The sequence below is a fragment of the Gracilinanus agilis genome, chromosome 4 (assembly GCF_016433145.1).
Source record: "Gracilinanus agilis isolate LMUSP501 chromosome 4, AgileGrace, whole genome shotgun sequence".
Lineage (NCBI taxonomy): Eukaryota > Metazoa > Chordata > Mammalia > Didelphimorphia > Didelphidae > Gracilinanus > Gracilinanus agilis.
The window spans coordinates 205,613,112-205,635,238 of NC_058133.1; the positions used below are offsets into that span (position 1 = coordinate 205,613,112).

Genomic DNA, 22,127 nt, shown 5'->3' on the forward strand with positions numbered 1-22,127 from the left:
AAAGAGAGAGAGAGAGAGAGAGAGAGAGAGAGAGAGAGAGAGACAGACAGACAGACAGACAGACAGACAGACAGACAGACAGACTCAATAGGAGTAATTATTCAACAAAACTGCTGGGAGAACTAGAAAGCAGACTGTAAAGGTTAGATAGAGAAAAATAGCTCATACCCATTTACCAGAAATGGGTAGAGCAAAATGGATACCTGACATAAATATAAAAGATCATGTCATAATCATAGTAGAGAAGCAAGGAAGTCTTCTTGATCAAACAAAGTATAGAAAGGATCACGAGAAAAACCAAAAAATTTTCCATTACATAAAAATTGAAAATCTTTTGTACAAATAAAAGTATAGTCAAGATTAGACAGGAAATAAACCACCACATGTAAAAATGCTCTAAATCACTAATAAGAAAAATCTAAAAACAATTTCAAGGTTTCATGTCATAGCCATCAAATTAGTTAAGTTGCTAGAAAACAGAAATGAGAATTGTTGGATAGGCTGTGGAATATAGGCACAGTATGCCTGTGAAGTGACTAAATCATTCCAGAAAGTATTTTGGAACTATACCCAAAAAAATCACCATGCAGACATATCTCTTTCACCCTACTAGACCTATACTCCAAAGATGTCAAAAGAGGGAATGGATTTGTATATACAAAAATATTCAGAGGCATATTTGTTATTGCAAAAAGAAAATACAAACAGAGTGGTTGCCAGTTAACTGGGGCATGGCTGAATAAATTCTGGTATACAAATGAAAGAGAATATTATGTTGTAAGAGATGACAGAAGGGACAGATTGAGGGAAATCTGGGAGAACTTGTATGAACTGATGTAGAGTGATCAAAAACAATGTAAACAATTTGTAAAATGACTACAACAAACACTGTAAAGGAAAACTAACATGAAGGATTTAAGAGCTATGATCAACCTAATGCCCATTTATGACACTTCAACTGAAAATAATTCATATTTCCCACTTTTTGTCAGCCTAGGGATGAGTTACAGAATAAGTCCCACGTTTTCAGACATAGCCAATAAGTGAGTTTTTTTTAAATATACTTTACCTGTAGAAGGGACATCTTTCTCTTTTGGGGGCAGAAGTGAAATGAAGAGCTAGTAATAATGATACTAAGTAAAAGAAAGAAAAGCACATCACTGGATCATTTAAAAAATAAGCAGATGAGAGCAAAAAGAAATTCTAAAAGACTGTAAACCTGCAGTGTAGTATTGAAACATTTAATTTTAAATCTTCTTAAAGAAACAAGCTGCAAGTGGAGATTCCTGGTTTTGTGCTCAGTCCTCTTTTACTTTTCAACAATCTAGGAAATATTCACTTTTTATGCTTATCTCATTCATAATAAGGAATAAAAAGAAAAAAGAAAATGGTTATGTTGGCAAGCTAGAAACTGTAATTCTCAATCACTGATGAAAAGATGGACCAATATTCTTATCAACGAAAGTCTCTCATTTAGAAGGAATGCGGCTCCCTTTTAATTTATAGTCTGTTAGCAGAATTTGATTTCCTGTTTCCTTTGGGGACATAAAGAGTCTTCTCTTCTTTTGCTTTCACTGAAAACTTCATGAAATCTACTCTTTTATCCCAGAACAAACTTTCATTTCCATCTGAGGAGCAAGCAGGAAGCCTCTTAGAATTTTTTTCTTTTTGCTCCTCTGTGCTAACATGTAATCTGTGCATTTATCTGCATATTTTATGAAGCAAGGCATTTGGATAAGAGGAGAGATGGACAGGAAACACTACGTAGTCCCCCTGGATGTCCATGAAGTCACAGAACCCCCAATTGAAATGTGTGATTACTTAGATTTAAATGACTCCAATAAGAAATAAAGTCCTCTTGTAGGATAGGAGCACTAATGTAACAAAGGGGCTTTCTTTGATTTAATTCAGATTTTTATTTCCTTGTTTGTCCTTTTGATGTGTACCTATTTTAGTTTGCTTTTGTATTTATAAATTAATTTTTTCTGAGCTATAAGCTATAATATGTCATTTAATGAGTTCTTGAGTTATTTAGGAAGACTTTTTTTGACATTTTCTTTAACTGCTTAGTTAAATCCACAGTTATATATAGATTCATACTAAGAATTCAATTCTGTATACCCAAGTTATAAAACCTTTATGAGGAGGAATTTGGTAGACATCTGTATAGCTATTTCTGCAGGAGCTCTAAACCTAAGTTCAGATTTCTTCTCTCTGACATTGTCTGACTGTAACTCTCTGCAAGTCACTTAACTTCCATCTGCCTCTGTTTCCTCATCTATAAAATAGGAGGTGACAGTATCTGCATTACCTACTTCATGAGCTTGTTCTAAGAAGAATATTCCATAAACATTAAAGCACTCTATAATGATAAGTTAATAGTTTTATGTATTCTAAGTAATAATAGTAGCACTTAATATGTGACAGGTACTATGCTAAGAACTTTAAGATTATATCATTTGTACCTTACAGCAATCCTGGGAGTTTGATACTGTTATTATACTCATTTTATAGGTGAGGAAACTGAGTGAGACAGAGGTTAAGTGGCTTGCCCAGAGTCGCACAGTGAGTAAGTGTCTAGGCCAGATTTTAGCTCAATTCTTCCTTACTCCAGGCCCAGCTCTCTATCCACTATATCTCTAAGTACCTCTGAGCTGCCTAACTAAACTGGTAAAATGAAGCAGTATGGCTGTTACTTAAGAAACAGTTAGGTACTTCAACTGAGCTCTAGCTTGCAGTGTTATCCTAGTGCTAAACACTCCCCTATAGAGTAAACTTTACATCAGTGAAATGGAAACTGTATTAGTCTATTACATGGAAAAGCCATTAGAAATATTCATTTTTAAAACTCTGAGCTGTTTTTAGCCATTTTTTCTTTCTTTTTTCCTCGAAGTCATCATTATATTGAGTATCCCCTAGCACCTGAATTCTTAACATTTTGACTCATTAGAGAGCAGGCCTATTGGCTCTCCACATCTAAGGCAAGTGATAAATCCCACCTGCATAGCTCCCACAAGCCCTACTGCTCTACACTCAGTCATACGGATAGAGAAAGTAGGTGTTATTCCCTCCATTAGTTCCACAGGGCGTCAGATATTATTTTGTAAACTGTGTTCCTGGGTCATTCTCCATAAGTCCTAGGACATTATTTGTTATGCATCTGGCAATTATACCAAGCACTCATTATCTATGTTGCCTTTATTCTTTTCCAGGTGTGCATGTAATAGCAAGATCTAGTCTTATTTTTAACCATTTTAACATTTTTAAAGAAAAATGCTAAAAATAATTAGGTGGTTTTTCTTCACCTATTCAAGTTTTTTCTCCATTGCAGACATTTGTCTTAATAACTCACATTTGTATATCACTTTTTTAATGTTTATAAATTGCATGCTAGAGACTAATGTTATAAGATATTTCCCAGCCTTATAGATGCTTATTGAATTATTTTATCTTGGCAGCTACCAGCTCTGCTCACCTGGAGGACCTTGCTTACCTGGATGAACAAAGGCATACTCCCTTGAGAACTTCTCTCCGAATGCCAAGGCAGAGCATGGGTGGTGCTCGTACACAGCAGGATTTGCGAGGTAAGAAAGACCAACATAGCCCAGGGAAAAAGTAAATGGGCAACAGGAAAACGGTTCTTTTGTATCATATCCTCATGCTTAATATAGTATGCTAGGAGACAAGATGATTTAGGTTAACCTGGAGTCTGTTCCTTTCACCTCTGTTATAGAACAAAGATAACCACAAAACTATCACACTAAGGGTTGATGCATAAAACTGCATAATTTCCAAGTGGCAGGAGCACTGAGTTCTCCAAATGCTGTAAAAGAAGATGAAAGAACTATCTCTGGTACAGAAGAAAGATGATTAGTTTTATTGTCAGAGGATCTAAAATCAAATCTTAGTCTTGCCACTTATTATTTGTGCAACCTCAGTTGAATCAGTTATTTTCATAAAGTATCATATATATAAATATGATATAATATAGATTATATATCAGGAAACACATATATACACATATAAATCAGTTTCTTGATTTGTAAAACAAGAGATTTAGGCTGCAATGACCTTTGAGGGCACTTATAACTATAAATGTATAATCCTATGATCTTATAAGAACAGCTAGGTGCCACAGTGGTTGGAGTGCTGGACCTGGAATCAGAAAGACTAAATCCTGAGTTCAAACCTAGCCTCAGACACTTACTAGCTATAGGCAACATTTCTGACTTCTTTATCAATGTCTGTTAAGAGTGTAAACATGGCCATCACTTACTAGCTGTGTGACCTGGGCAAGTCTTAACCCTGTTTGTCTCAGTTTCTTCTTCAGTAAAATGAGCTGGACATGGGAATGGCAAACCACTCCATTGTCTCTACCAAGAAAATCCCAAGTGAGATCACAAAGAACTGGACGCTACTGAACAACAAGAACTGTAGAGGATAGATCAGAGATGGAGAAAGAGATAATGAACTCTATTTTGATTATGATGAATTTGAGATAAGATGCCAATGAGACATCTAATTCAATACTTTTCAGGAACTTCATTTTCTTAATCTATAAAATGAGACGATTTGACGTTTTCATCATCTGGCTCTCACTATTTATGACTTGTTGCCTCTCATTCTCATCTCAACAAAAGTGTTTAGATTAAGTGAGCTTGGTAAATTATGAATGTCCATATTACAACTAAAAGACCCATGTCCATGAGAGAAGATTCAGAAATGAACGTCATCTACCTAGAAGTCATTAGAATTTTTTTCAGTGATGGCCATGTTTACACTCTTTTTTTTTTAAAACCCTTAACTTCTGTGTATTGTCTCATAGGTGGAAGAGTGGTAAGGGTGGGCAATGGGGGTCAAGTGACTTGCCCAGGGTCACACAGCTGGGAAGTGGCTGAGGCCAGGTTTGAACCTAGGACCTCCCGTCTCTAGGCCTGACTCTCAATCCACTGAGCTACCCAGCTGCCCCCACCACATTTACATTCTTAACAGACATTGGTAAAGAAGTCAGAAATGCAGCCTACAGCAACTCCAGCCATTAAAAAAATTGGACATAGCCACTGTCCTCTTAGATTAGTGATTCCTAGCTTTTGTGAAGTCATAATACTCTATCACACATATAATTTTTAAAACTCATTTCTTTCCATAACCAGAAAGATAAACTTTTTAGAAACTAAAATTAATATTATGAAAATTGTATAATAACTTTTAAAATGTTAAAAAATTAGGGCTGGGAATCATCTACTGGAGGTAGATGCCAAAATGTTATGCACATAATAAGCATACAATAAATATACATTGAATTAATAAGTAAATTAATTCATGTCATGTTGTCCAGTACCTTCTATCTTCTTCTTAAATATCTGCTAATATTATTTGATTATCTATTTTTTGTTCATCTTTGCACCATGGTGGTATAATTAATAGAAAGCACTTTTAATGAATGCACTGGATTTTCAACTCAGTGATACAGAATAATTCTTCTGGAGGTTCAGGATGACATATGTTTAGCAAAATTATGTAGAACTTTAGTAAAATCTTGTAGAAGTTATATGAATATTGATGTTAGTACTCATAAAATCAACAGAATTTTATTTGTTTTTTTCTTTTCTTTCTTTCTTTTTTAATTTTAATTTTGAATATTTTCCCATAGTTACATATTTCATGTTCTTTCACTCTCCCCCAAACCACCCCTAAACTTAGCCAGCACACAATTCCACTGGGTTTTACATGTATCATTGATCAAGACCTAATTCCATATTATTGATGGTTGGACTAGAGTTATCGTCTAGTGTCTACATCCCCAATAATATCCCCATCAGCCCATGTGTTCAAGCAGTTGTTTTTCTTCTGTGTTTCTCCTCCCACAGTTCTTCCTCTGAATGTGGCTAGTTTTCTTTCACATAAGTCCCTCTTAGCCTTGCTCTGGATCCTTGCACTGCTGCTAGTAGAGAAGTCCGTTATGTTTGATTGTACCACAATGTATCAGTCTCTGTATACAATGTTCTCCTGGTTCTGCTCCTTTCACTCTGCATCAATTCCTGGAGGTCATTCCAGTTCACATGGAATTCCTCCAATTCTTTATTCCTTTGAGCACAATAGTATTCCATCACCAACAGATACCACAATTTAGCCATTCCCCAGTCAAAGGACATTCTCTCATTTTCCAATTTTTTGCCACCACAAAGAGTGCGACTATAAATATTTTTGTACAAGTCTTTTTCCTTATTATCTCTTTGGGGTATAAACCAAGCAGTGCTATGACTGGATCAAAAGGCAGATAGTCTTTTTTATTTAATTAATTTTTTTTAAACCCTTAACTTCTGTGTATTGGCTCATAGGTGGTAGAGTGGTATGGATGGGCAATGGGGGTCACGTGACTTGCACAGGGTTACACAGCTGGGAAGTGTCTGAGGCTGGATTTGAACCTAGGACCTCCCGTCTCTAGGCCTGACTCTCAATCCACTGAGCTACCCAGCTGCCCCCAGCAGATAGTCTTTTAAAGCCCTTTGAGCATAGTTCTAAATTGCCATCCAGAATGGTTGGATCAGTTCACAACTCCACCAGCAGTGCATTAATGTTCCAATTTTGCCACATCCCCTCCAACATTCATTACTCTCCCTTGTTGTCATTTTAGCCAATCTGCTAGGTATGAGGCAATACCTCAGAGTTGTTTTGATTTGCATTTCTCTAAATATTAGAGATTTAAAACACTCTCATGTGCTTATTGATAGTTTTGATTTCTTTATCTGAAAATTGCCTATTCATGTCCCTTGCCCATTTATCAATTGGGGGATGGCTTGATTTTTTTGTACAATTGATTTAGCTCCTTGTAATTAGACCTTTGTCAGAGTTTTTTGTTATAAAGATTTTTTCCCCAATTTGTTGCTTCCCTTCTAATTTTGGCTGCATTGGTTTTGTCTGTACAAAAACTTTTTAGTTTAATGTAGTCAAAATTATTTATTTTACATTTTGTTATTTTTTTCTAAATCTTGGTTGCTTTTAAATTTTTTCCCTTCCCATAGATCTAACAAGTATACTATTCTGTGCTCACCCAATTTACCTATAGTTTCCTTCTTTATATTCAAGTCATTCACCCATTCTGAGTTTATCTTGATATAGGGTGTTGATCTAGGTCCAATCTCTCCCATATTTTTTTCCAATTATTCCAACAGTTTTTGTCAAATAGAGGGGTTTTGTCCCAACAGCTGGGTTCTTTGGGTTTATCAAAGATTGTCTTACAGAGGTCGCTTACCTCTAGTCTATTCCACTGATCCTCCCTTCTGTCTCTTAGCCAGTACCATATTGTTTTGATGACTACTGCTTTATAGTACAGTTTAATATCTGGTACTGCTAGGCCAACTTCCTTCACATTTTTTTCATTATTTCCCTTGATATTTTTGGTCTTTTGTTCTTCCAAATGAACTTTTTTTTAATAGTTTTTCTAATTCAGTAAAAAAGTTTTTTGGTAGTTTGATAGGTATAGCACTAAGAAGTAGGTAAATTAATCTGGGTAGGATGGTCATTTTTATTATGTTAACTTGTCCTACCCATAAGCACTCAATGTTTTTCCAATTGTTTAGATCTAGTTTTAATTGTGTGGAAAGGGTTTCGTAGTTGTGTTCATATAATTCCTATGTTTGTCTTGGCAGATAGATTCCTAAGCATTTTATATTGTCTAGGGAAAATCACAGAATTTTAGATTGGAGGGGTCTCATCATCTATCTAGCCTAACCTGTGCACATAAAAAAAGAATCTATCACATATCTACTAAATATTAATCTAGGGGCAGCTAAGTGGCTCAGGGGGTAGAGCAAGGCCTGGAGATGGGAGGACTTGGATTTAAATCTGACTTCCTAGCTGTGTGACTCTGGGCAAAATGCTTAACTCCATTTACCTAGCCTTTTCTTCTTTTCTACCTCAGAAGCAATCAATTCTAAGACAGAAGGTAAGGGTTAAGGGGGGAAAAAAGTTTTAATCCATTAAAGATTTCTAGTGAGGGGAAATCCACCACTTCTCAGTATAGCTCTTTTTGATCACTCTAATTGTTAGGACTCTGAAAGCATCATTGTAGAGAGTAAATATTGTGAGGAAATAGCTCACCTATTTGCCATTTGCTAATTGAGTGCTGGCTATAAGCAGGTAAGCTTAAGAGTCCTGAGAGTGACCATACCTCCCTTGCCCCTGGGCCATTGATTGTGCTCTTAGCCCATCCTTGTATAGCCATCTTATGAAGAAACTCTCTTGATGGAGAAAGGGCCAGCCATCCCCACCACCAACCAGCTGCCTCCTGCAGGGCAGATGAGATATCCTAGCTAAAGCAAGCAAGGCTGTCCTAAGTTTCTTCCATGACCTCCTTTTCCATTTGGTCCATTCTACTTTTCATGGCCATCTTTTCTTCATTTAATTTTTTTTGCCTCTTTTTCCAGTAGGTCAAATTCTGATTTTTATGCAATTTATTTCTTCATTGACTTTTTGTGCCTTTTTCCATTTGACAAATTTTGCTTTTTAAGATGTTATTTTCCTTTTTCCATTATTTTCATTTCTTTTTCCCAAATTTCTTCAACCTGTCTTATTTGACTTTTGAATTCCTTTTTGAGCTTTTCTAGATTTTGTGACCAATTCCTGTCTTTTTTTGGAGATTTTGCATATGTTTGCTTGTATGTCACTATTTCCTGTTGCTTCTATTCTTTACTCTTTTTCCCTGTAGAAATTTTTGAGGATGAAGAGGTTTTTGGGGAATTTTTTTGCCGCTGTTTGCTCAGTTCCTGCCAGTGGACTAGAAAATCTGCACGTTGCTTGCCAATTCTGTCTTAGTTTCTGACTCATAGAGTTTTGCCCAGAGGCTATCTTCACTGCTTTGGAGGAGGCCTGAGAGCACTCGGCACTATGGACCTCCAGAACTCACTGCCAAGGCCTAGGATTTATAGGAGTGGGTCTGAGGTATTCTTTTGTTGATGTAGCCTGTGACCCCAGATCCCAAAGTTGCCTACACCCTTCTTCTGAGTCTGGGGAGGGTGGCTATATTTTTCTGTTTGCAGTTTTGCTCCTGGTTCCCCTTTATCTCATGGAAATCTACTCTCTGCCTACCTTTCCCCTTGTGTTCAGTGGGAGAACCCCCTCACTTGTCTGTCCTGTTTTGACTCCTGTCCTTTTGAGGCACCTTTTAAAGATTGGTTTGGCAGGATATTCAGTGCAGTTTCAGGCTTTGGCTGCTATTAAGCCACCATCTTGGCTCTGCCCCTCCAAGGTTGTCCTAAGGGAAAGACAAAATATTCCAGTCAGGTCAAACCATCACTGCCTCCTTTTCTGAGGCCCCAATAGACCAGGACCATGAATCTTAGATGCTAGGAAATACAAATACCTCCAAGTCATTGCTCCCTACCCCCCCACCCACGCCTTTCCACTAAAAATGAAATTTTTATGAGAGACAGAAATATCCAGCCACCTTGTGGCTTCAACACTTACCACAAACTAGCAAAGGTTAACAATTATTCAAATATGTGGCCATCCATTATAGATAATGGCCTTAATACATGCAAACATGCTTAACAGCCTTCTATCCTGTGTGTCCTTGGTATCCACATGTGCTTGAGATTTAGCCATTCCTAAGAGGTCCAGAGACTACATGGAACTTACTTCATGTTGTATCTGTACCACTCCCACAAGGGCCCTTTAACAAGTATGATTTTACATTAAACTGCAGCTGCAGTTCCTAAGGACAATGGTTGTAGGATAGAGTGGCATCAGCTGCTAGTATAAAAAGTAATGCTGCCAGTTCACTCTTGCTCTTGGATACAATCTCATTTAATCCTCACAGTGACAGTCATCCCTGTTTTGTAGATGGGAAAATTAAGGTTCATAGAGGTTAGAGTTTAAATCCCTTGTTTAACCAAGATCACATGACTAGTTATCAGGCTGATTTCTTTCAACCATTCCTCATATACCATGGACTCAACACCCTTCAGCATCTTGATTCTGTTCCTCTGGACACTCTCCAGCTCAGCAGTTTCCTTTCTAAGCTATGGCTCTCAGAACTGAAGAAAATATTCATATTTGGCCTAGAAGCTATCCCTTTGTAACCCAAGATTTCATTGACTATGGCTGCCATAGCACTCTGTTGATGCATATTGAATCTGCAATCGACTAAAATTACCAATTCTTCTTCCTATTATCTACTATCTTAGAACTGATAATAAGTATTGGTTCCAGGGTAAAAGAGCAGTAAAAGCTAGATAGTTGGGATAAGTGACTTGCCCAAGGTCACACAGCTAGGAAGTATCTAAGACAAGATTTGAACCCAGACCTCCCATATTCAGGACTGACTTTCTATCCACTGAGTCACCTCACTGCCTCCTTTTTTTTTCAGATCTTCTTCAGACAAACTAATCTCTAATTATACTATCTAACTATTTTGTACTTAGGAAGCAGATTTTTTGAGCCTAGGAGCAAAGTTTTACATTGATCTCTGTTAAATTTCATCTTAGGTTCACCCCAGTGTCCTATGCTGTCAGAATCTTTTTAGATACTGATTTCATCACCCACTGTGTTAAATTAATTCCTGCTAGTTTTATATCACCTATTAAGGATGCTATCCTATCCTTTTGTGCAAATCATTAATAGAATGTTAAGTAACACAGGTCAAAGCACAGATCCTTTGGTACTCTACTGAATGCTTTTTTTTTCCAAGTTGTCATAAAATTCTGAATCTATCCATTCAACCAATTCTAAATCTACTTAATTGTGCTATCACTACTCCATATTATTGATAGTTGTACTAGGGTGGTCGTTTAGTTTACCTCCCAAATCATATCCACATCAACCCATGTGTTCAAGCAGTTGTTTTACTTCTGTGTTTCCACTCCTGTACTTCTTCCTCTGAATGTGGGTAGCGTTCTTTTCCATAAATCCCTCAGAATTGTCTTGAGTCATTGCATTGCTGCTAGTACAGAAGTCCATTACTTTCGATTTTACCACAGTGTATAAGTCTCTGTATACAGTGTTTTCCTGATTCTGCTCCTTTCACTCTGCATTAGTTCCTGGAGGTCATTCCAGTTCACATGGAATTCCTCCAGTTTATTACTCCTTTGAGCACAATAGTATTCCATCACCAACAGATACCACAATTTGTTCAGCCATTCCCCAATTGACGGGCATACCCTCATTTTCCAGTTTTTTGCTACTACAAAGAGCGTGGCTAAAAATTTTTTTGTACATGTCTTTTTCCCAGTTGTCTCTTTGGGGTACAAACCCAGCAATGGCATGGCTGGATCAAAGGTCAGGCAATTTTTTAGCACCGTTTGGGCATAGTTCCAAATTGCCATCCAGAATGGTTGAATCAATTCACCAGCAGTGCATTAATGTCCCAATTTTGCCACATCCCCTCCAACATTCATTACTCTCCCCTGCTGTCATTTTAGCCAATATGCTAGGTGTGAGATGATACCTCAGAGCTGTTTTGATTTCCATTTCCCTAATTATTAAAGATTTCTTTAATAATTAAATTAAATTAAAAATTAAAAGCACTTTCTCATGTGCTTATTGATAGTTTTGATTTCTTTATCTGAAAATTGCCTATTCATGTCTCTTGCCCATTTATCAATTGGGGAATGGCTTGATTTTTTGTACACTTGATTTAGCTCCTTATATATTTGAGTAATTAGACCTTTGTCAGTGTTTTTTGTTATAAAGATTTTTTCCCAATTTGTTGCTTCCCTTCTAATTTTGGCTGCATTGTTTTTGTTTGTACAAAAACTTTTTAATTTAATATAATCAAAATTATTTACTTTACATTTTGTAATTTTTTATAACTCTTGCTTGGTTTTAAATTCTTTCCTTTTCCAGAGATCTGACAAGTATACTATTCTGTGTTCGCCTAATTTACTTATAGTTTCCTACTTGAATATAATTCAAGTCATTCACCTATTCTGAATTTATCTTGGTGTAGGGTGTGAGATGTTGATCTAAACCTAATCTCTCCCATACTGTTTTTCAATTTTCCTAGCAGTTTTTGTCAAATAGTGGATTTTTGTCCTAAAAGTTAGGCTCCTTGGGTTTATCATAGACTGTCTTGCTGAGGTCACTTGCCCCAAGTCTATTCCACTGATCCTCCCTTCTGTCTCTTAGCCAGTACCATATTGTTTTCATACTGCTTTATGCATAGTTTAATATCTGGTACTGCTAGGCCACCTTCCTTCACATTTTTTTTTCATTATTTTCCTTGATATTCTTGATCTTTTGTTCTTCCAAATGAACTTTGTTATAGTTTTTTCTAATTCTGTAAAAAAGTTTTCTGGTAATTTGATAGGTATGGCACTACATAGGTAAATTAATTTGGGTAGAATGGTCATATTTATTATGTTTGCTCTTCCTACCCATAAGCAATCAATGTTTTCCCAATTGTTTAGATCCAGTTTTAATTGTTGGAAAGTGTTTTGTAGTTGTATTCATATAATTCCTGTGTTCTGGTAGATAGATTCCTAAGTATTTTATATCGTCTAGGGCAGTAATGGGCAAACTATGGCCTGCGGGCCAGATGCAGCCCCCTGAAATGTTCTTTTAGGCTGTACGACATTATTCCTAATCTCATGAATACAATGAGTAGGATACAATACAATGAAACTTGGAAAGAGTTGCCTTAGAAATAGACTGACAGATGAGCATTTCCTTTCCTTTTATGACACTAATGTGGTACTGATTCTAAGGCCTATACCTATTATAGCCCCCTCTTTAAAAGTTTGCCCATCACTGGTCTAGGGTGATTTTAAATGGTGTTTCTCTTTCTAACTCTTGCTGCTACAATGTGTTGGAAATATATAGAAATGCTAGTGATTTACGTTCATTTATTTTGTATCCTGGAACTTTGCTAAAGTTGTTGATTATCTATGGTTTTTTAAGTAGACTATCATATCATCTGCAGAGTGCTAGCTTAGTCTCTTTATTGCCTATTTTAATACCTTCAATTTCTTTTTCTTCTCTAATTGCTACTGCTAGAGTTTCTAGTACAATGTTAAATAATAGAGCTGATAATGGGCATCCGTGTTTCATTCCTGACCTTATTGGGAAGGCTTCTAATTTATCCCCATTGCATATCATGCTTGTTGATGGTTTTAGATATATACTGATTATTATTTATATAATAATATATTTGTTATGATATATTATAATATAATAATATCCTTCTATCCCTACTTTCTAGTGTTTTCAGTAGGAATGGGTGTTGTATTTTGTCAAAGGCTTTTTCAGCATCTATTGAGAGAATCATGTGATTTTTATTGGTTTGTTTGTTGATATGGTCAATTTTGTGGATGGTTTTCCTAATGTTGAACGATCCTTACATTCCTGGTATAAATCCCACCTGATCATGATGGATAACCCTCGTGATCACTTGCTAGAGTCTTTTTGCTAGTATTCTATTTAAGATTTTTGCATCTATATTCATTAAGGAGGTTGGTCTGTAGTTTTCTTTCTCTGTTTTTGGTCTGCCTGGCTTTGGAATCAGTACCATATTAGTGTCATAAAAGGAATCTGGTAGAACTTTGTTTATTATGTCAAATAGTTTGTACAGTATTGAGATTAGTTGTTCTTTGAATGTATGATAGAATTCACTTGTGAATCCATTGGGTTTTTTTCCTTAGGGAAATTTTTGTTAGGGAGTTCTTTGATGACTTGTTCAACTTCTTTTTCTGAATTGAATTATTTATGAATATTGAATTATTTAAGTATTCTATTTCTTCTGCTGTTAATCTAGGCAATTTATATTTTTTAAGCCCTTAACTTCTGTGTATTGGCTCCTTGGTGGAAGAGTGGTAAAGGTGGGCAATGGAGGTCAAATGACTTGCCCAGGGTCACACAGCTGAAAAGTGTCTGAGGCCGGATTTGAACTTAGGACCTCCCGTCTCTAGGCCTGACTCTCAATCCACTGAGCTACCCAGCTTAGGCAATTTATATTTTTGTAAATATTCATCCATATCACCTAGATTGCTATATTTATTGCCATATAATTGGGCAAAACAGTTTTTAATGATTGCCTTAATTTCCTCTTCATTAGAAGTGAGGTCTCCCTTTTCATCTTTGATACTGTTAATTTGGTTTTCTTCTTTCCTTTTTTTAATTAGATTTACCAGTATTTTGTCTATTTTATCTCTTTTTTCAAAGTACCAGCTTCTGGTCTTATGTATTAATTCAATAGTTCTTTTGCTTTGATTTTATTAATTTCTCCTTTGATTTTTAGGATTTCTAATTTAGTTTTCATCTGGGGATTTTTAATTTGTTCACTTTCTAGTTTTTTTAGTTGCATGCCCAATTCATTAACCTCTGCCCTCCCTAATCTGTTCATATATGCACTCAAGGATATAAATTTTCCCCTTAGAACAGCTTTGGCTGTGTCCCATAGGTTTTGGTAAGAAGTCTCATCATTGTCATTGTCTTCAATGAAATTATTAATTGTTTCTATGATCTGTTCTTTAACTAACTTATTTTGGAGAATATTATTATTTAGTTTCCAATTAGTTTTTGGTTTGCCTCTCCATGTATCCTTGCTAATAACTATTTTTATTGCATTATGATCTGAAAAGGTTGCATTTATTAGTTCTGCTTTTTTGCATTTGTTTGCCATGTTTCTATGCCCTAGTACATGCTCAATCTTTGTGAATGTTCCATGTGCTGCTGAAAAGAAGATGTGTTCCTTTTTATCCCTATTTATTTTTCTCCATATACCTATTAACTCTAATTTTTCTAAGATTTCATTCACCTCTCTTATCTCTTATTTATTTTTTGGTTTGATTTATCTAGATCTGATAGAGGGAAGGTTCAGGTCACCCACTAGTATAGTTTTATTATTTATTTTCTCCTTAATCTCCACCAATTTCTTCTTTAGAAATGTGGATGCTATACCATTTGGTGCATACATGTTGAGTACTGATATTTCCTCATTGTCTATACTGACTTTTATCAGGATGTAATTACCTTCCCTATTTCTTTTGACTAGATCTACTTTTACTTTGGCTTTGTCTGATATCATGATTGCAACTCCTGCCTTCTTTTTCTCATTTGATGCCCAGTAGATTTTGCTCCAGTCTTTAATCTTTACTCTGTGTGTGTCTACCTGCCTCATGTGTGTTTCTTGTAGACAACTTATGGTAAGATTTTTGTTTCTAATCCATTCTGCTATTTGCTTCTGTTTTATGAGTGAGTTCATCCCATTCACATTCAGAGTTATAATTATCAACTGTGTATTCCCAGACATTTTAATTCCCTCTCCTTGTCCTGCCCTTTCTTCTTTCACTATTTCCTTCTATACCAGTGTTTTGTTTTTAATCAGTTCCCCTGATCCCCTCCCTTATTGTACTTCCCTTTCTCTTCTCCCCCTTCTGATTCCCCTCTTATTCTTCTTTAGGGTCTTTTTAAGCTACCTTCCCACACACACACCCTCTCCCTCCCTAATGTTGCTTCCCTCCCCACTAGTCCTTCTGTTATCCTTCTACTTCTCTATAGGGTAAGAATCAATTTTCTGCCCCAATGGATCTGATTGTTCTTCCTTCTTTAAGTTAATTTCAGTTAACTTAAACATTGCCTTTTTTCTGCCTCCGGCCTCTTTACCCTTCCAGTGTATTGATCTTCTCCCGTTTACCCCACACGCTTCTTTATGGAATATAAATTTACTCCATTTTTTCTGTTTTCCCATTTTCCTTAATATTATATCCTTTTTCCCCCTTTAGTTTTATATATATTTATGTACATATATGTATATCTTAACATTTCATCCTATATAATATGTAACTGTTCCCTCTAAGTATAGTTTCTCTAGCTGTCCTGATGGTAACAACAATTTTTAATATTTACCATTATCTTCTTTTCTTCTAGGGATACAAATTGATTGAACTTATTGTGTCTCTTAAAGAAAAGATCTTTTTCTACCCCACTTTCTTAATTACCTTATGGTGATTCTCTAGAGTTCTGTGTTTGGGCAGTAAACTCTCTATTTAAGTCCGTTCTTTTCTTTATCAATGCTTAGAAGTCTTCAATTTGGGGTTGTAAGACTTTATTTTCTTGTTGTAGTTCATATATTTCCTTTTTCAAATTGTCTTTAACCTCTCTTGATTGCTTTTTGAGTTCCTGAAGTTCTTGAGTTAATTGAATTTTGAGATCTTCCAAAGCCTATGTCCAATTTGCTGGAGCTTCTTGATCTTCTTATATCTCATTTGCTGTTTTTTCACTTCCTGGAAAGAAGTTGCCAATTGTAATTTCTTTTCTCTTTTTCTGTTGTTTACTCATATTTTTTCATTTTCTATTCTGCTAGTTTAAGCAGATGGGTTTAATGAGCTTTTATGAAAGATCTTCTGCCATTTGGTAATGGAGGTTTGTAGTTAGGTTCTCTGCAGTCTGTGGTGGAAGGTGTTGGAGTTTCCCTGCCCTCTGAAGACTTCTTGTCTGTCCAATTGATGGGATTAAGCCTGGATTAATTAGTCTATATTGCTTAATGTGCCCTGAGGCTAAAACCTCAAGAGAAAAAAAATGGGGTGGAGGGGACAAGATAGAGTGTTTTCCCTGAGCTGCCCAGCAGTAGGGTCCCAGTGTTCTGTCCTACTGTTAGACATGGTTTTCTTTCCTCTTGAAGGGCTTTTTTCTTTATGTCGGTGTGGTAAAAGGTCTAAAGTTTTGCTCCATCTAAGCCACCCTCTTCCAAAACTTTTTACTATGTTTCTCTGGCTTTTTCTTCTAGCCACCTCCCTGGTGCCTGTGTTCAGCTCCCCAAGTCCGGCACCAGCAAGGCCTTCTCTCCAGCATGGTGTGCCCACTCAGAGATTTCAGGGGCCACTGGAGATTCTGCACAGCCCATGTGGGAGGGATCCTAGGATTCCCCTTCTATACCCTCAGACCCAACAATTCAAGAATTCAAGCCTTTTTCTTGGAATACCTCTTGAGCTGTCCAGTAGTAGGATCCCCCTGCTCTGTCCTGTTGTTAGATTTGGTCCTCTTTCTTCTCGAAGCACATTGTTTTCTATCTCGGTGTGGAAAGGGTGTGGAGGTTTTAAGAATTACTCTGTCTAAGCCACCATCTTCCCAGAATCCTTAAACTTTTTTAAGTAATAAAAGGTTTGGAAATCTTTTTTTTTTTTAAATTCAAGAAGTTGGACTTGTTTCTGAATTAAACATTTACAAAGTATTACTTAAAATTAAAAAGGCAGCCAGTTGGTGTACTAGAGTGCCTGAATTAGAGTCAGGAAGGACTCATTTTCTTGAGTTAAAATCCAGCGTTTTATATGCCTTAGATGAGATCCTGTATAAGTCACTTGATTCTATTTGCCTCAGTTCTTTATTTGTAAAATGAGCTGAAGAAGAAAGTGGCAAACCTGTGCAGTGTATACTTGCCATGAAAATCCCAAATGAGATCATGAAGAGTCAGATATGACTGAAAAACTATTAAATGACAACTAAGCCTTGAAACAATGTACTATGAAACATTAGTGTAATGAAAGCTTTGATGTAGAGTAAACTTTGAATGAAATCCTCATTTTCTAGTTTTTAGAATGTAATGAGAAACTGGCACTGAATGATGTATATCATCTAGAATCCTATTGTGCTCTGGACTCAGTACTGTTCAATACCACACAGTATTTCTAATTAATAATAGAGCATGGATAGATTTCTAGATGTTTATTTATTATCCTCAAGTGAAAGCCAGTCTATCCACAAGCATTTATTAAATACCAGGCCCTGCAGAGAAGTTATCACCAAAATTAAATATAAAGTTCTTGCCTTCAATCTTCAACATAAAGGAAGAAAAAATGAAATAGAAACAGTAAGAAGTAGTTTGGAAGTTAATTTATAAGGTATTGGTGAAAACATAGTTTGAGAGGATACACATTTCACTTAATAATTCTAATGATGAATACTAGTACTCTAAACATTAAAATATCGCATTGTCCTCCAAAATAGAGGGCTGAAGGGTTTAGACATTATTTGGATTTTCCCCAGAAAATCAGTAATAGTCTTTACATCTTAAAGTTGACTTAACAGAAGTTTATTCTTCATCATGACTTCCCAAACCAACTGTGTTCTGATGGTTATCCTAATAAATTAAATCCTTCTGGATAACAGCAATGAGGAGTAGATCACATCAGTATCCCATTTCATGAAGGTACTAGCTTGCAGCTTGGTGCTTGAATGAATAGTACTGGTGATTGCTTTGTAATAATGGGAGGCTTAGTAGCAGTAACTTCCATCCTACCATATTGTCCTTTTCCAGCACCAAAACCTGATTATACACTGACAGATGTTTATTAAAAGTAATGTTAAACGGGTTTCAAATTGAATTTTAAAAAATTACCTTCTGCATAACTGCTAGACAGTTAAGGTTAAGTGACTTTCCAAGGGTTATACTAGGAGGAAGTATCAGAGGCCAGATAGGAAATCATGTCCTCCCAACTACAGATCTGTCATTTTATCTACTATGCTACCTAGTTGCCCCAAATTAAATTTTAAATACTTATTGTCGGTCTATATTTTTTCTATCTATAAATCCATATTGTGGTAATTAGGTGATGAACTGATATAGAAGGCTGATATCCACTATACAATTTGCCACTTTTTTTTGACCGGTTTAATCAAATTTCCTGCCTTACCTATACATGCCTACATACAATCATCTATTTTAGGTAAGTATTATGAAGAAAACGAGAACCTTTAGGGATGCTACCAAAGGAAAAGAAAAAGCCGTTGGTACATATGGTCAGTTTTATGGAATCTGTGGAACGTGACCCAGAAGAAAAGCACACTATCCCTAACTTCTTGAGTTAGAGTGTTTAACCATTTGTTAAGTGAGAAATAATGTCCTTTCTTAATCACTAATCAAACTATAATGCTTTGAAGAAGTTTAAGGAGTTTTATATTTCTAATTTGAAATATTAATTCTCACTATAGTTCACTTTCCTTGGTGGTGTTTACTTCATTTTGTTCTGTACAGATATAATTTTTGGTTAACTTAACTGCTTTAACACATTTCATTTTAGGGAATTGTGGGGGGAGTACTGATTAAAGGGCATTGGCAAGTCCTAGCATAAAGTTAGCACAGGTAGTCATCAACCTGACTTATCAAGACTGCATTTAACCAATATGTGACAAAACCAATGCATTAATCTAGTTTTGGAGAGAGCCTTGCTTCTCCAAATTGATAACTCTCATTTTAGAGATGATTGTATATCATAGAGTTTAATCATAGAAATCTCAAGGGGGCTTGTTCACCTTCAACACTACCTAGCTAATTCTCAGATGTATAAGGTAATCTTATACTTGTCACTTATGAACCTCCCTCCACTCCCAAGGACTTTAGGTTCACATAGATTTGGCCTAGGCCTAGTCCCTTAACCCCCAAGTTCTATTTTCCCTATTTAGCTTATTATCTTCACCTGGAGTTGATCTAGGATCATCACCAAAATAATGTTTGGATATGGCTTATGTCTGGGTTTTCCCTAAAGTGAATAGCAGTGTCTTCACCATCTGCACAGGCACTGAAAGGACAACATGGTGATTCAAAATGGGCTTTATTTCACACAGCATAGAAAATGAATGACACACAAAAAAAACCACTGGAGCCTCTGAATAATCTAGAAACATAAAGCACTCCTGCAGTCCAACTCTTTAGATTACCCCCAGAAGGCAAAAATACTTAGGAAGTCCTCCTAATTCACCTTGAACCCACACCAGTCAAGCAGATCATTAGCAGTAGTGGGACTGGCAGGATCCAAATTTCATAATCCACCATGATATTCCTTTAGTCTTTCCACAGCAAGTCTCTGTTGAGAATCTTCTTTTGAGAAGCAGCTGTTGATGAATCTTCTTTCATACTGATTAATATGATAAGTGCTTCAGTGTTGTTTTTTTGTAATACCCTTTCTTTGGGCCAACTGCAGCTAAGGAGGGCATTAGCTAAAGCTACACAAATAAACTGTGAGGAGGAAATGGAAACAGCAGCAGCCCTTTCTGATATGTTGATTATTGAGGAACACTTGCTAATTAATGTACTTAACATTTTTATGTGGAGCTCAGGGTAAATAAAGGTCAAAGTCCCAACCTCAGAGAAAGAAGAGGGACTGTTCCTATCCTCATTTTTCATGAGCATTCCCAAGACCAGTCCATGTGCCCCATGGCTTTGTCTGTGCACACACCCCACATCCCCCATCTGTAAATTGAAAAGGTTGGACTAGATGACCTACCAGCCTTATTTCTAGCTCTAAATCTATAATCCCCTACCTGTTCCACCCCATCCCCAATTTAGCTACATTCTAGTCAAAGAGAGAGGAAGCACAGGAAAAGAAAGAAGTAAAGAAGGTAAAAAAGGAGCAAGACATTTTACAGCTCATTTTTATTGACCACCTAAAGAGATAAGATAGTACATAATAAAGCCAGGATTCAAATCTATTATATCCAGAGTTCTTCCCCTTGAACAACTACCTCTCCTGATTTTTTTAAAAGAACACCATTATCTAATATATATATCTCTTCATTGAGAAACTAAAGCAGCAGCAAATTCACAAAACACCTACCAACAAAACTAGCATTTAAAAATAGGAGAGCAATTCCAAGTGTCAGAGGATTTCCCTGAAAAGCTCTTGTGCCTTTGAAAAAGTGAATAGTTCATTGAACCACATACTACTCCAACAGGCTACTGTCCCTTTGTATTAAATAGCAGAGTACTTCAAGAAAGACTCTAGTCACTGAGTCTTGTCATGACATCTACTTTCTCAAGATAATAGAAGGTACAGTGGAGAGAATGCCAGTCCTAGAGTCAGAAAGATTAATCTTTCTGAATTCAAATCTGGCCTTGGGTAAGTCATTTAAACCCATTAGTCTCAGTTTCCTTATCTGTAAAATGTGCTGAAGAAGGAAATGTCATACTAGTATTTTTGTCAAGAAAACCCCAAATGAGGTCATGAAGAGACAGACACAACTGAACAACCAAAGTAGTGTTTTAAGTTCATAAGAATAATTAACAAATAAACTTTTGATAGTTTGATTCAAATTAAAGATGAAAAGAAATTGCTTTAGAATACTCTTTTATCACTATTTTTTCATTTTTTAAGTCAAAAGTGGCTTGATATGTTAAGATAACCACAGTATTTACCTAGAAATGATATTAACAACCATTTTGACAGGCACTTGTTAAAGTCATTCATATAATTTAGTTTCACAAGAATAAAAAAAAATTAAGGCTTTTATCTGCCTGAAAGAATTTCCTAGAACAGTGATAAAAGTAAACAAAAATACACCACACACGCAAACATTTGACATATGGGACCTTAGTCCCAAGACAGATCAATTCAAGATTTAATGAGTAGTTGGCCTAGAAGATCTTCACTTCATTGTCCTAGGGATCTGTGTTTGACTTTGTCCTTTTAATATCGTTATCAATAATTTGGAAAATGTCATAGATAGCATTCTTATCAAATTTACAGATAACTCAGAGTTGTCAGGGTTAGTTAACACACTAGATGACAGTCAAGATTCAAAAAGATTCTGACAGACTAGATGACTGGTATGAATTTAAAATGAAATACAATAGGCATTAAAGTCTTTCATTTGGATTCAAAAAACCTACTTCACAAGGACAAGATGGGAAACACATGGTTAGACAGCAATTTGAAAAAGATATGGAAGTTTTTAGTGGACTGCAGCCTCAGTCTAAGTCAACAGTATAATGTGGTGACCAAAAAAAATCTAATGTTGTCTTAGACTGCATTCAAAGAAGAATACCTTCCAGGAATAATGGGAATGTGAGAGATCCATGATACTCTGCTTGATCAGATCACATCTGGAGTATTTTGCTCAATTCCTACCCCGAATTGTTCAGCTAAATACCCTGAAAGCTAAATGACATAGTTGATAGAGTTCTGGACCTGGAATCAGGAATACCTGAGTTCAAATCAAGTCTCAGATACTTCTTACTAGTGGTGTGACCTTGGACAACTTATTTAATTTTGTAATACTAGCACCTAAAACCCAGGGTATTTGCGAGGATCAAAATGAGTAGGTGCTATATAAATGCTAGACATCTCTTCATTTCACTCCTAGCACTCATTTTGGACTAATTTGATTTCTTCACCATGTCCCTGCCCCAGTTACCTTCT

At 36.1% G+C, this 22,127-nt stretch overlaps 1 protein-coding gene across 1 annotated transcript in view; it reads left to right on the forward strand.

Moving 5' to 3' along the window:
* Positions 1-22,127, forward strand: part of TANC2 (tetratricopeptide repeat, ankyrin repeat and coiled-coil containing 2) — a 664,538-nt gene that overhangs the window by 523,503 nt on the left and 118,908 nt on the right. Inside the window, exon 9 of the mRNA XM_044671962.1 lies at positions 3,459-3,584. Coding sequence (XP_044527897.1) covers positions 3,459-3,584 — 126 coding nt within the window. The remainder of the gene's footprint in view (positions 1-3,458; positions 3,585-22,127) is intronic.